General features: G+C 39.8%; 1 protein-coding gene across 1 annotated transcript in view; it reads right to left on the reverse strand.

The window, feature by feature from the left end:
• Positions 1-15,368, reverse strand: part of Atrn (attractin) — a 102,549-nt gene that overhangs the window by 66,779 nt on the left and 20,402 nt on the right. Inside the window, exons 2-3 of the mRNA XM_090352058.1 lie at positions 9,298-9,381; positions 5,184-5,297 (exon numbers count right to left, since the gene is read on the reverse strand). Of these exons, the coding sequence (XP_090208184.1) occupies positions 5,184-5,297; positions 9,298-9,381 (198 nt within the window). The remainder of the gene's footprint in view (positions 1-5,183; positions 5,298-9,297; positions 9,382-15,368) is intronic.

Consider the following 15,368-nt stretch of genomic DNA (forward strand, 5'->3'; position numbering starts at 1 on the left):
GTCGATTAATCTTTATCCAAATGCTTGGAATCATATATGTTTCAGATTTGGAAGTATTTGTGTGTATATATAATATCTTTGGAGATAGGATCCATATCTACACAGAAAAGTTTATTTCATATATACCTATACACATAGCCTGAAAATAATTGTGTATGTTATCTTTAATAATTTTGTAAAAGAAATAAGGTTTCGGGCTGGGAGTTTAACCTAGTGGTAGATTGTTTGCCTAGCATTTACAAAGATCGGGGTTCGATTCCTTAGTACCACATACATAGAAAAAAGCTGGAAGTGGTGCTGAGACTCAAGTGGTAGAACTCTAGTCTTGAGAAAGTCCAAGGACAGTGCTCAAGCCCAGGACTGGCAAAAAAAAAAAAAAATGGTTTCATGGTATAAAAGTTTCCATTTGTGGCATCACATCAATATTCAACAAGTTTCAGGTTTTGGAGCATTTGGGATTTCAGATCCTCCATCTATTCTAGAATCCCCTGAAATGTTGAAGGGATATATACTTGCAAGACCAAAGACACTGAGAAGCAGATAGGTTGAACACCTGGGGATTTCAGTCAAATGTGTGAGATTCTGTATTCTCTGTCCAGGACCAAATAGACAAGAGCTCCAATTCTTGTTCCAAAATTTGGGCATGTTACTTGTATCTCTCAGCCTCTGCTTCCTCAAATGCATATCAAAATCCCAGTGAGACAAGGATTAAACTGGTAGAGTTTATGCAGCACCTCACTAACAGATACTCAATAAGAAATGGTTAAAGGTCTTCTTCATCTGGTGATGATACTTAAATGTGTGCAATAGATGACTTTACCAACTCTACATGATACTGGATGAGATGGGTCAGCTCTCTCATTGGCAGAGGCTAGGCATTCACTTCTATTCTCTTAAAAAATCTGGAATTGGAGCCCAACACAGTGGCTCACACCTGTAATCCAAACTACTCAGGAGGCTGAGTTCTGAGGATCAGAGTTCAAAGCCAGCCTGGGCACTAAAATCCGTGAGACTCTTTATCTCCAATTAACCACCAGAAAACTGGAAGTGGCGCTTTGCTCAAGTGGCAGAGCACTAGCCTTGAGTTGAAGAGCTCAGAGACAAGAGCGCAGGCCTAGAATTCAAGCCCCACTACTAACAACAACAACAAAAAATGAACTTTGTAGCCGGGCATGAGGTGGGTCACACCTGTAATCCCAGCTACTCAGGAGGCTGGCCTCAAACTCATAATCTTCCTGTTTTAGCCTCCTGAGTGCTGGAATTAAAGGTATACACCATCATGCCTAGCACAAATAACACATTTTTCTTACAGAAGTCTGGAAGCTGGTCTCCACTTGCTAACATCTGTAATTCCAGTGCTCAAAAGGCTAAAATCAGAAGGATCATAACTGACACCAACCCAGTATAAAAAGTCTTAACCCATAGTGGGGAGGCTAAATACTGCTGTTCCAGGAAGAAATGTACAGAACACTCATTCCAATTCAACCATTGATGCTGGGTGTAGATGGTCCACGTCTGTGATACTATCTAGATGGAAGACTAAAATAGCAGATCATGGTTACTACTCCCCACCAAAGAAAAGTGCTGAAAGTATGGTTCAATGATAGAGCACCTGCCTAGCAAAAAGGAGACAGCCTTTAGTTCAAACACCAGTAGCACAAAAGGGTAGGGGGGAGAGAGGCAGATTAGATGGTTGCTGATATTTGATCAATGTTCAATAGCGCAGTGTTGGATCACTCATGCCTGACTCAGGAATAATGGGGTTTTAACTGTTTTGTTATTATAAAGGTGATAGAGATAAGTTACAATTACATAAAGTTGGGTAAAGAGTACATTTCTTTTTAGACAATGTTGCCATTCCTTCACTCTCTTAGTTTTTTCTCCATCTCCACCCATAAGTTGCATAGTTCAGGCCGGGAGGGTGGTCTAGTGGTAGACTGCTTGCCTAGCATGCACAAAGACCCAAGTTCAATTCCTCGGTGCCACATACATAGAAAAAACCAGAAGTGGTGCTTGGCTCCAGTGGTAGAGTTCTAGCCTTGAGGAAAAAGTGTCCAAGGACAGTGGTCAGGCCCTGAGTTCAAGCCCCAGGACTAGCAAAATAATAATAATAATAATAACAACAACAACAATAATAGTAGTAAGTTGCATACTTCAGATAAGAGTCTCACAGGGACTTTTCTGTCGAACCTGGCTCTGAACTGCAATTCTCAGATCTCAGTCTTCTTTTTTTTTTTTTTTTTTTGCCAGTCTTGGGCTTGGGCTCAGGGCCTGAGCACTGTCCTTGGACTTTCTCAAGGCTAGAGCTCCACCACTTGAGCCTCAGCACCACTTTCAGCTTTTTTTCTATGTATGTGGTACCGAGGAATCGAACCCAGCTATTCGTGCATGCTAGGCAAGCACTCTACCACTAGGCCAAACTCCCAGCCCCAGATCTCAGTCTTCTGAGTAGCTAGGATTACACATGCAAGCCACTGGCACCCAGCTGGAATAGTAATTTATTTATTATGTATTTATTTATTGCCAGTCCTGGGGCTTGAACTCTTCTCCTGGGTGCTGTCCCTGAGCTTCTTTTGCTCAAGGCTAGTGCTCTACCACTTGAGCCACAGTGTCACTTCCAGCTTTTTCTGTGTATGTGGTACTGAAAAATTGAACCCAGGGATTCATGCATGCTAGGTAAGCACATTACCACTAAGCCACACTCCTGGCACCAAAATTGTGGAGTTTTTTTTTTGAAGAATGTTTTCAGGAAGAAAAACTACTACTCTGTTTCCATCACCATATCACCCCTCCAGCTCCCTACCAAAAGATCTTAGCAGAGTACAAGATGCTCTATACACAGATCTGTTAAGTGCACTATAAAATCTTAATGTGCTAAACAGTCTTAAAAATAAAACTGGCTGGGAGCTTGTGGCTCCCATGATATAATCCATGATATAATTGCCTCATCATATATGACTTTCTTTTAAAAAAAAAATATATATATATAGTAACTTAGCCAGGTGCAGTGGCTCATGCCTGTGATCATAGCTACTCAGGAGGCTGAGATCTGAGGATCACAGTTCAAAGCCAGCCTGGGCACTAAAGTTCTATGACAGTCTTTACCTCCAACTAACCACCAAAAAACCACAAGTAGAACTGTGGTTCAACATGGTAGAGTGGTAGTCCTGAGCTGAAGAACTTAGGGACAGTGCCCAAGCACAGATTTTAAGCCCCTTGGTTGACAAATAAATAAATAAAACTGCTCCAACAGTTCTAATACACATCTGGTAATGGACTGTTAAACTAATTTTATTATATCAATACATAAAAAAATAACAGTGATGATAAACTAGTTTTGAGTTACGTTCAACTTCATAACTTAACAAAGCTAAAGAGAATATAGACTAAATTTGCCTTTACTCTAGCTTTTAAAAGCTTTTACTAGGGCACTTGAATGACCTATACAAACTCTAAGAGAGACTTGGGCAGATCCTAAATCAAAAGTCTCTATCTCCTGAATCCTATTTGGCTCTTCTTTGTTTTTTAATGTCCATACCAGCTAAACTATCTACAGCCAGACTCTCTATACTCTGGACTCTCATCACCACTGGGTGAATATTCCCATACTCCCTTACCCAAACAGCCCGAGTAAATAATTTTATGGCAGCATCACCATAACCTAAGAGACCAGCAGTTTTCAAATTGTTCTGCTTTCCTATTACATGTATATTTCATTATTATTTTTCATTATTATTATTTCATTATTATTTTTAAGTCTTATACGTAAATGTCATAAATTTTAATTTAATCAGTGAGCCAAAAGTCTGTACATATATATTTAGCTTCTTTCAAATCTCACTGTTTAGATCGTTATAGGTTTTTACTTATTTTATTGTTGTTGATTTGAAATTCATATATCTACTCATCAAATGTATTATCCAGATGAACTGTGGGATTATACACATGGCTGGCTCATATTCTTTTTTTTTTTTGCCAGTCCTGGACTTGGGCTCACTGTCCTTGGACTTTCTCAAGGCTAGAGCTCTACCACTTGAGCCTCAGCACCACTTCTAGCTTTCCAGCTTTTTTCTATGCATGGGGTATCGAGGAATCGAACCCAGGTCTTCATGTATGCTAGGCAAGCACTCTACCACTAGGCCAAACTCCTGACCCCAGACTGGCTCATATTCTTATAAAAGCTAATGGTAAGCTGACTCAAAATTCCTAGTACAAGATGGGCGTGGTGGCTCATGCCTGTAATCCTAGCTACTCCAGGAGGCTGAGATCTGAGGATCAAGGTTCAAAGCCAGCCTGGCACAAAAGGACCTGAGACTCTTATCTCCAATTAACCTCTAGAAAAAAACGGAAAGTGGGGCTTGGCTCAAGGGTAGGGTGGTAGCGTAGAGCTGAATTGCTCAGGGACAGTGCCCAGGCCAAGTTCAAGCCCTATGACCCACAAAAAAAAAGAAAAGAAAAGAAAACCGAAGGACAGTGCTCAGGCCCTGAGCTCAAGCCCAGGACTGGCAAAAAATAAATATAATTTTTTAATCAAAATATCAGAGTAAAGAATACCTCGGTTTCTGAATCTATTTGATTCTACTAATATAAAATATATTCACTGGCGAAAAAATAATCACAATATATTAACTACTATATTCCTCATTCTCAACAGGGAATTACTATTTATGCTGTGTGTATTTTGCCAAAAACTTTCCCTTACCATAAACAATGCATATGCATGAATATACAAACACACACACACACACACACACACACACACACACACACACCTGCATTTTCATTTAACAAATAATACCTAAAGGCCTACATAATGAGGAACAAGATGGACATGGTTTCTAATTTAAGTTTTTCACAGAAACAATATTATCCAATTTATTACTCAAAAAGAATTTTAAATATAAAAATCATTAAGAAGAGCAGGTAAACTTTAGAATATGATTACAACTTTATAGATCAAGAAGCTGAAAACATATCAAGTACCATGCCCAGAAACTTAGTAGCCACAGAAACCCAGTAAGGACTAGTACACAGGTGATAAGAACCCAGAACTAGTTTCTCTTTCATTAAATAAATGTGCAAAGTTATAACACAAGTGAATCCAGTAAGAATGTGATCCAGAAGATATCTTTAAAGTTAAAACTCAAATAATGATTACCTGATATTTGTATGACTGAACCTACCTAAAGGCAGCAATTAGTGGTGCATAAATTGAGTCCCCGTCATAAACATATAAATGGTCCCAACTACACTCTGTAGCAAAATGATTAAAACGAAGTCTCATTATTCTATTTGGCCTGAAAAGAACAAAAACAAAATAGTAATCATCAAAACCACCAAACAAGGTAGAAAAACAAAGACTTTGTAAGAGCTTATGAGAAAAGAAATTAATGTGCAAACAACATTCCTTTCCTTTTCAAACATTTGTTTAGTACTGTGTGTAAGAGACCATTAAACATTTGATAAGAAACAAAACAGACATAGACATACGTGATCTGGACTTACAGTTCGTTTAGTGGCCAGCCTTCAATATACGATGAAACAATCCAGTAGCCCTTCCATTTCTGAACTTCCTCCCTTGTTCCACACTATGTCATTTCACATATCATCAATTTTCCAAATTTGCCTATCTCTGTGCCTTTTCATAGCACTGTCTAGAAAAGGCCCCAGTCTAGGAAAACATTGATCTGTTTTGACTTAGATTGAATCTTATGAAAATTAAGCTGTACTGAAGAAAGTCACACTACTGGGCAGACTGGTTGCAATACTAGTCTCTTTTTCACTACTTCATGTGACACTTTGATTTTGCAGCAAGCCTACTACAAGCTATCTTCCCCTCTCCACAACTGTCTTTTGTTTTGGTTCTTTCCTTCCAGCCTTTCTTTCTTTTCTTTCTTGGCCAGTTCTAGGGTTTGAAATCCAGGCCTCTTACGCTCATTTAGCTTTTTTGCTCAAGGATGGCACTCCACCACTTGAGCCGTATCTCCCTTTCCAGCTTTTTAAATTATTATTAAAACTTTTTATTAACATTAATTTTTTTTGTTTTTTTTGCCAGTCCTGGGGCTTGAACTCAGGGCTTGGGCACTGTCCTTGAGCTTTCTCAAAGCTAGCACTCTACCATTTGAGCTCAGCACCATTTCTAGCTTTTTCAGTATATGTGGTACTGAGGAATCAAATCCAGAGCTTCGTGCATTCTAGGCAAGCATTCTACCACCAGGCCACCTTCCCAGCCCAAAACAGTTTTTACATATTCCAAATGTCATGAAAAAAAAATCTCTAGGCCCACGGTGGCTCACATCCTAGCTACTCAGGAGGCTAAGATCTGAGGATCAAGGTTCAAAGCCAGACTGGACTCAAAAGGACCTGAGACTCATCTCCAATTAACCTCTAGAAAACAGGAAGTGGGGCTTGGCTCAAGGGTAGGGTAGTAGCCTTGAGCTGAAGAGCTCAGGGACAATGCCCAGGCCCAAGGGGAAGGTGGTAGCCTTGAGGTGAAGAGTTCAAGCCCTATGACCCACAAAAAAAAACAAAAAAAACTATATGCAATCGCTGGCACATAAATTTAAGAACATAATTAAAATTAAGCTGAGTCTTTGTTATAAATACATATCAATCTATATATTGATATATGTCTATAGAATATATATACATATCTTATCATAGATATATTTATATCTCCACATTCATGTCAATGATGTGGAGTACCTGAGTGCTGAGTCATTGATCTTGTATTGTTTCGATTTAATACACACACATCAAGGAGACCATCCCTTTTGTTCCTTTGGTCTTGGCTTATCTCACTCAACATGATTTGCTCTAGATCCATCCACTTCCCAGCAAATGCCATTATTTTATCTTCTCTGGTGGCTATGTAGAACTCCATTGTATATATGTACCACATTTGTTGTATCCATTTATCTGTATCTACTTCCAGCTTTTTGCCAGTTAAATGGATAAAAGTTTCATGACTTCTCTGTCCAGGCTGTTTGCCAGTTAAATGGATAAAAGTTTCATGACTTCTCTGTTCAGGCTGGTCTTGAACCTCAACCTTCAGATCTAGCCTCCTAAATAGGAGGATTATCTCATCTCACATTTGTGAATCTCAATGATTATTTTATATAATAGATAAATCTGCCACTTCCCAAGCTATAAAGTATCAAATTATAATTATTATTATTTTGGGGTCATGGGACTTGAACTCTGGGCCTGGGTGCTGTCCCTGGGCTCTTCAGCTCAAGGCCTGTTAAATCACAGCCCCACTTCCCATTTTCTAGTGGTTAACTGAAGATAAGAGTCTCACATTCTTTAGTGCCCAGGCTGGCTTTGAACAACAATCGTCAGATCTCAGCCTCCAGAGTAGCTAGGGTTACAGATGTGAGCCACTGCACCTGACTTCAAATTATTTGTTAAAAAAGGAAAGAAATCTTGAAGTGGCTAGACATTAAGGAGATTTGAAAAAATGTTATACAGCGCTAGTCTTTTAAAATTTTTACTTATGTATAGAGCATTTTCCTCCATAAAAATATCATTTATGTGGGCCGGGAGTTTGGCCTAGTGGTAGAGTGCTTGCCTAGCATGCATGAAGATCCAGGTTCGATTCCTCAGTACCACATACTTAGAAAAAAGCCAGAAGTGGTGCTGAGGCTCAAGTGGTAGAGCTCTAGCCTTGAGAAAGTCCAAGGACAGTGCTCAGGCCCTGAGCTCAAGCCCAAGACTGGCAAAAAAAAAAAAAAAAAACACAAAACCCATCATTTATGTTAACATGAGGTAAGTTTATAATTGTTGCATTAAAATGTAAAAATATATATTATACATAAAAGTGATTTGGGATGAACCTTCTAAATTTATGAATGTAAAGTTGCCCTGAAACTCAAAACATTTGAGAAATAGTGTGCTCAATATAATAATGAAAGCTGGGCACTGGTGGCTGTAATCCTAGCTACTCAAGAGGCTGAGATCTGAGGAGTGTAGTTCAAAGTCAGCCTGGGCAGGAAAGTCCAGGAGATTCTTATCTCCAGTTAACCACTAGATGTTAGGATACAGTGCTGTGGCTCAAAGTGGTAGTATACTAGCCTGGAGCAAAAAAGCTCAGGGATAGCATCGAGGCCCTGAGTTTAAGACTTACCTCCAAAAACAAAACAAGATCTACAAAAAAAAAAAAAAAAAAAAGATCTACCACCAGGCAGCCAGGCACGGTGGCTCACGCCTGTAATCCAAGATCTCAGGAGGCTGAGATCTGAGGATGGAGATTCAAAGCCAGCCTGGGCACTAAAGAACGTGAGACTCAGGCCAGGAGTTTGACGTAGTGGTAGAGTGCTTGCCTAGCATACATGAAGACCCAGGTTCGATTCCTTGATACCACATACATAGAAAAAAGCCAGAAGTGGTGTTGTGGCTCAAGTAGTAGAGTTCTAGCCTTGAGAAAGTTCAAAGACAGTGCTCAGGCCCTGAGCTCAAGGCCCAGGACTGGCAAAAAAACAAAAAAACAAAAAAACAAGAGAATGTGAGACTCTTACCTCCAATTAATCACTAGAAAATGGAAAGTGGGAGCTATAGATCAAGGGTTAAGGTGGTAGCCTTGAGCTGAATAGCTCAAGGACAGTGCCCAGGCCCAGAGCTCAAGCCCTATGACCATCAAAAAAGAAAAAAAGATCTATCATAAAGAAAGCATGAACCAGAATGACATGGAGCCCAAAGAAGGGACCATATTTAGGTGATAATGCTTATTTTGTCTACCCACAATAAAAACAGGTAAAAACAGGTATGGCTTGGTACAGTGGCTTACACCTTTAATAATAACTACTCAAGAGGCTGAGATCTGAGGATCGAGGTTCAAAGCCAGTCTGGGCACTAAAGTCCAAAACACTCTTTTTTTTTTTTGGCCTAGTGGTAGAGTGCTTCCCTAGCATACACGAAGACCTGGGTTCGATTCCTCAGTACCACATACGTAGAAAAAAGCTAGAAATGGTGCTGAGGCTCATGTGGTAGAGCTCTAGCCTTGAGAAAACCCAAGGACAGTGCTCAGGTCCTGAGTCCAAGACTAGAACTGGCAAAAAAAAAAAAAACCTGGAGGTAGAATTGTGGATCAATGGTAAAATGTTAGCCTTGAACACAAAAGCTCAGGGATAGCACCTACCCTGAGTTCAAACCCCAGGACAAGTACAATGACAACACAAATAAAAATTTAAATATTTTATACAAGTAATTGTTCATTTCACCTGTAGGAAAAATACTGCTATATTGAGTTGTACTCTAAAAGAATAAAAACGAAACATCACATCAACCAATGCTACTTACTGTCCTTCAATGAGCCATGTGCACTTCGTTTTATATTTATAGTTTCCAGGTCCATCTGTTACAAACCCAGAAGATCCAGTTAGTCTGTAATTTAAATAAATGTTTAAAAAGTCAGTCTTTCAATCATCTATCAATATCTTTCTTAATTCTTAACACAATGCAAAGTGAGCAGATTGGGGACAGTAATGTCTGTTATAGTAGAAAATTACCGGACATATTCAGTTTACACAATTTGGATAAAATATATCCTATACATGTAAAAAATGAATATATAAACATTAAAGTCAACATAGATGAACAAAAACATACTTCTGAGATGGAAAAGCTATAGTTTATACAATAAAAATGGCCACAATATCATACATAAATGACTTTGTTTAAAAAAAAATAAGGGGTAAGGGGAGGGAAATGGGGACAAAAACATGAGAAGGTGTATCAATGTGTGTGAAGTAATATACCTTCTATCTGGATATAACTGTAACCCTTCTATTAATTACAATAAAAAATTATAGAAAAAAAGAAAGACTGTTGAGAAATTTCCCCTGGTATTTTAAGTGAGAAATGCAATGCTGAAAAAATTTTCTTTCTTAAAAAAAAAAAGAACACAAACTTATAGCAAGCCAGGTATACATAAACTACTGTGGATATTATGGCTGTGGTGGGAAAGCAGCTCAAACCACACAGCACATAGCAGACCCATGATGGCCATTTAGCAGTGCATACTTCTACCTCTCTTCCCAAAAACGTTTCTAAGTCTGAAGTTTCATAATACTTTCAGGTCTTGACAAGACTGGTATGTCACCAGTGCTCTGACTTCACCAATCCCAAGGTGGGAAAAATTCTCATGTCTTTTGGCCATTTGCATTTTCCCTTTTGCTAAGTAAGGCTTTATATTTGTTAGTCATTTTTGTCACCAAGTTGAGTGTTTATTTTTTCTTCAAATTAATGTTTAGGAGCTATTTTCTAAGAATATCTATTTTGTGTATTTTTTTAATTAACCTTATTTTTAGATTACATTTTGTTTCTGTTCTAACTACATAGAAATTTTTAGTATTTAAGATGTCCCCCTGTACCCCTGCCACCACCAGGTGCAGTGGCTCATGCCTGTAATCCTAGCTACTTAGGAGGCTGAGATCTGAGGATCAAGGTTCAAAGCTAGCCCAGGCACTAAAGTCTCTGAGACTCTTCTCTCCAATTAACCACTAGAAAACTGGAAGTGGCGCTGTGGCTCAAGGGATAAGGTGGTAGCCTTGAGCTAAAGAGCTTAGGGACAGAGTGCCTAAGCCCACAGTTCAAGCCCCATGACTGACTCAAAAAAAAAAAAAATACTGGGTTGGGAGTTTGGCCTAGTGGTAGAATGCTTGTTTAGCATACACAAAGACTCATGTTCAATTCCTTCGTACCACATACATAGAAAAAAGCCGGAAGTGGTGCTGAGTCTCAGGTGGTAGAGCTCTAGCCTTGAGAAAGTCCAAAGACAGTGCTCAAGCCCCGAGCTCAAACCCAGGACTGGCCAAAAAAAAAATTCTTGTTAGGTGCCAGTGGCTCAAAAGCCTTGATCACAAAAGCTCAGGGATAGTGCCCAAGCCCTGAGGTCAAGTCCCAGGACTGGCACCAAAGAAAACAAAGGAAAAGCAATGCTGTTTCTTCATTGCTACTCTCAGACCATTTCCATCTCCCATCAAAAATATCAGCCTCAGCTGGGTGCAGTGGCTCACACCTATAATCCTAGCTACTCAGGAGGCTGAGATCTGAGGATCAAGGTTCAAAGCCAGCCTGGGCGCAAAAGGACCTGAGGGAAGTGGAGCCTGGCTCAAAGGTAGAGTGGTAGCCTTGAGCTAAAGAGCTCAGGGACAGCGCCCAGGCTGAGTTCAAGCCCCATGACCCACCAAAAAAAAAAAAAAAAAAATCAGCCTCTTGAAACAAGAACATATCCTTTTCTAGATCTGCCTCACTTACCTCCTGAGTCAGCTACTGACATACCAGTTATTCCTCCTCATACACTAAAAGATACTAACAAAAATCATTAACAGTGGGCCGGGAGTTTGGCCTAGTGGTAGAGTGCTTGCCTACCATGCACAAAGACCCAGATTCGATTCCTCGGTACCACATACATAGAAAAAAGCCAGAAGTGGTGCTGTGGCTCAAGTGGTAGAGCTCTAGCCTTGAGAAAGCCCAAGGACAGTGCTCAGGTCCTGAGCTCAAGGCCTAGGTCTGGCGAAAAAACAAACAAACAAACAAAAACACCTTATTTTAACCAATCTAAAAGGACAATGTGCTAGCAACAAACTGTAGTTTTCCATCATCTAAGAATTTTCTCACTTCCCTTTAATTCCTAAGGGATAGTTTTAACAGATACAGAATTCAAGATGGATAGACCTCTCATTTATCACTTGAAAAATAATGTGTTGGCGGCTCACATCTGTAATCCTAGCTACTCAAGAGACTGAAATGTGGATCGTGGTTCAAAGCCAATCTGAGGCTCTTATCTCCCAATTAACCACTCAAAAACTGGAAGTGGAGCTGTGACTCAAAATGGTGAAGTGCTAGCCCTGAGTTCAGAGACCACAACCAGGCCTTGAGGTCAAGCACCACAACTGTCAAAAAAGAAAAAGAATGTGCTACTTCCTTCTGGCACAGATGCAAAACTTACTGATTGAACTGATTTTCACTATAAGTAATGAAATGCATCATTTCTCTTGGCTGCTTTGGGTAACTTCTTTGTAGTTTCTATGTAACTTTTCTTAGTCTGATTTCAATGGATGTATTTTGTATGGAGAGTTTGTATGACTTCTTGGTTCTTTTCTTTTCTTTTTTATTTTTATTTTTTGGCCAGTCCTGGGGAATGAACTCAGGGCCTGAGCACTATCCTTGGGCAGCCAAGAACAGCCCTTGGCTCATTTATTTTGCCAAATATGGTATCTTTTCAGCCATTATTTTTTACAAATACTCATTTAGCTCCACTTTCAACTTTCTTCCCCTCAGAAACTTCTATTCCTTTGTTCGTGTTCCACAAGTCTTTTTTTTTTCTAGTCTGCTTTCTCTCTGCTGTTTAAATTAAGTGAATTCAGGCCAGGAGTTTGCCCTAGTGGTAGGGTGCTTGCCTAGCATGCACAAAGACCTGGGTTCTATTTCTTAGTACCACAAACATAGACAAAGCCATAAGTGGTGTTGTGGCTCAGAAAGTCCAAGGACAGTGCTCAGGCCCAGAGTTCAAGCCACGACTGGCAAAAAAAAAAAAAAAGTGAATTCTACTCTTCTATCCTCAAGCTTACTGAGCATATCTTCTGCTAAGGTCTCTCTAAAATGGAGCCTATTATTATAGAGGCTATTTTTTTCTGCTACTGTGTGTTTCAGTTCTAACCTTTCTTTTTATTTGGCTTGTCATTTTTTTTCAATCTTTGCTGTGAATTTTGGCTTTTTCATTTTGTTTCAAGATAATATGGTACCTTGCACTCTCACTCCACTGGGGCTTTTTCTCCTCCTACCTGGTACTCTACCATTTAAGCCATGCCTCTCCACTTTAAGCTTTTTGCTGGTTAATGTTTCCTCAGCTGGGTACCAGTGGCTCACATCTGTAATCCTAGCTACTGAGGAAGATGTGATCTAAGAACTAAGCTTCAAAGCCTGCCTGGTCAGAAATGTCTACTGTTAAGACCCTTATTTTCAATTAAACAGCAAAAAAAAAAAAAAAAAAAGGAAGTGGAGGTGTGGCTCAAGTGGTAGAGTACAAATCTTCAGAATCCTAAGTTCAAGCCCTAGAGCTGGTGCACACTCATACATACATATACATGCACACATGTGTACACACACACACACACCACACAGTCTCTCCAATTTGTCTGCTTCAAAAACTTGATTCTCAGATTAGCCTTTTGAGTAGCAGGGATGATAGATGTGAGCCACATGTGCCTGGCCTATTTTATCTTGTGCTATTGTTTATTGACTATCTTCTTATTAAGCTATGACTTCCCATGGTTTTGGTTTTCTTTTTTCTTTTCTTTTTTTTTTTTTTTGCCAGTCCTGGGCTTGAACTCAAGGCCTGTGCACTGTCCTTGGACTTTCTCAAGGCTACAGCTCTACCACTTGAGCCATAGCACCATTTCTGGCTTTTTTCTATGTATGTGGTACCGAGGAATCGAATCCAGGTCTTCGTGCATGCTAGGCAAGCACTCTACCACTAGGCCAAACTCCTGGTCCCATGGTGTTGGTTTTCTATCCTGAACATTTTTTGTCTAATAAGCTATGTGTCTCTTATACATGCTACTATCAAGTGTTTTAGCAGTTAGTTATCAATGTTAGTTTTAGTATATGGGTCTCTGTCTACTTTTTCTGGGTTATTATTGCATGGCAGACTAACTTTCAAAGCCTTTATAGTGTTATATTTGGTCTGCTTTGTTTATTTAGTGCCCTTGGCCCCATGGTCTATGTTGGAGTGTTTTAGGAGGCGAAGGAGCTTCCCCAAACTAGGATGCAAGTCTCCTGAAAGAGGAGTGTGGTGGCCCAATATTGCACTGTCAGCTTTTCTGGTATCTATGAATGGGAAAAGCAAGGTTGAGCTCTCAAAAACAAAGAGGCTTTGGGGCCAAGAGTTTGGCTTAGTGGTAGAGTGATTGCCTAGCATGTACAAAGACCCAGGTTCGATTCCTTGGTACCACATACATAGAAAAAACCAGAAGCAGTGTTGGGGCTCAAGTGGTAGAGCTCTTGCTTTGAGAAAGCCCAAGGATGGTGCTCAAGCCCTGAGTTCAAGCCCCAAGACTGGCCAAAAGGAAGAAAAGAAACAAAGAGGCTTCTTGGATCAGCCATTTGTTGTAGATACCTCTTGTTAGTGTTCCAACAACTTACATCTCTGGGTTGGGAAGAGGAAGATGAGATCCACATGACCACTTGTTATATTAGGTTATTTTGTGTGTGTGCATGTGTGTGTATGTGTTGCTGTGCACTTTTCTACAGATAATACGCTGCTCTCAATGACTAGGAGATGGAGTTTAAGTACATATTAAAAAAGGTTTCTCAGACTAGACTGCTTGCTATAGCTGTTTCTCTTCTCACTTTTGCATATTTCCTCGGTAAGTCTTAGGAAAAAGTAAATGTCAGAATGCATGAGGAAGGAGAGTGCTTTGTCTTCTACTGTGTTAGGGCTAGAGTTCTCAACTGATACTCTTTACCAATGTTTTCAGGTTTCCTTGATTTTTCAAAGGGAACCCATTGGATTCATTGGAGGGATAAGCATCTATGGGCCATGTCCTGTTGCTAGGTCAATAAGTCAGGAAACACTGGGTCTAAAACACCATGTTCTGTTGGGTAGAAGGAATGAAAGGTGCTTGATTGCTACGTTCTTCCAATGCTGTGGCCTTGAACCAGTTTAACCAAGAGATCTCCTTTGCACCAATTCTAAGACTAACAGTTTACTTAGTATGAAGGAGCAAGGGGAAAAAGGTCTTTACCATCCTACCTACCTCTTTAAAAGCCTGTTTAAACTCTGAAATTACTACAAGTCAGAGTAGAAGAGACACTGGCACTCATAGGCATGGACAGGAACTTCCTGAACAATCATAGAGGCACAACAGACTGGAGAGAGGCTCCACAATTGCGGCTACTTAAAAATAAAAAGTTTCGGCCAGGAGTTTGACCTAGTGGTAGACTGCTTGCCTAGCATGCACGAAGACCCGGGTTCGTTTCCTTGGTGCCACATACATAGAAAAAAGCTAGAAGTGGTGCTATGGCTCAAGTGGTAGAGCTCTAGCCTTGAGAAAGCCCAAAGACAGTGCTCAAAACCTGAGTTCAAGCCCCAGGACTGGCAAAAAACAAATAAAATTAAAAAATAAAATAAAAAGTTTCTGCGCAGCTAAAGACATAGCCACTAAAATAGAAAGACAGCCAACCAACGGGTCAAAGATACTTACCAGCAATATATTAGATAAATGCTTAATATCCAATATTACAGGGAACTTAAACTAACAAACCAATCATTAAATGAGCAAGGGAGCTAAGGAGAGACTTCTCAGAGGAAGAGATAAAAATGGCAAAGAAATATATTAGGAAATGCTCATCATCCATGGCCATAA

Source organism: Megascapheus bottae, chromosome 18 (genome assembly GCF_031878675.1).
Source record: "Megascapheus bottae isolate mThoBot1 chromosome 18, mThoBot2.hap1, whole genome shotgun sequence".
Classification (NCBI taxonomy): domain Eukaryota; kingdom Metazoa; phylum Chordata; class Mammalia; order Rodentia; family Geomyidae; genus Megascapheus; species Megascapheus bottae.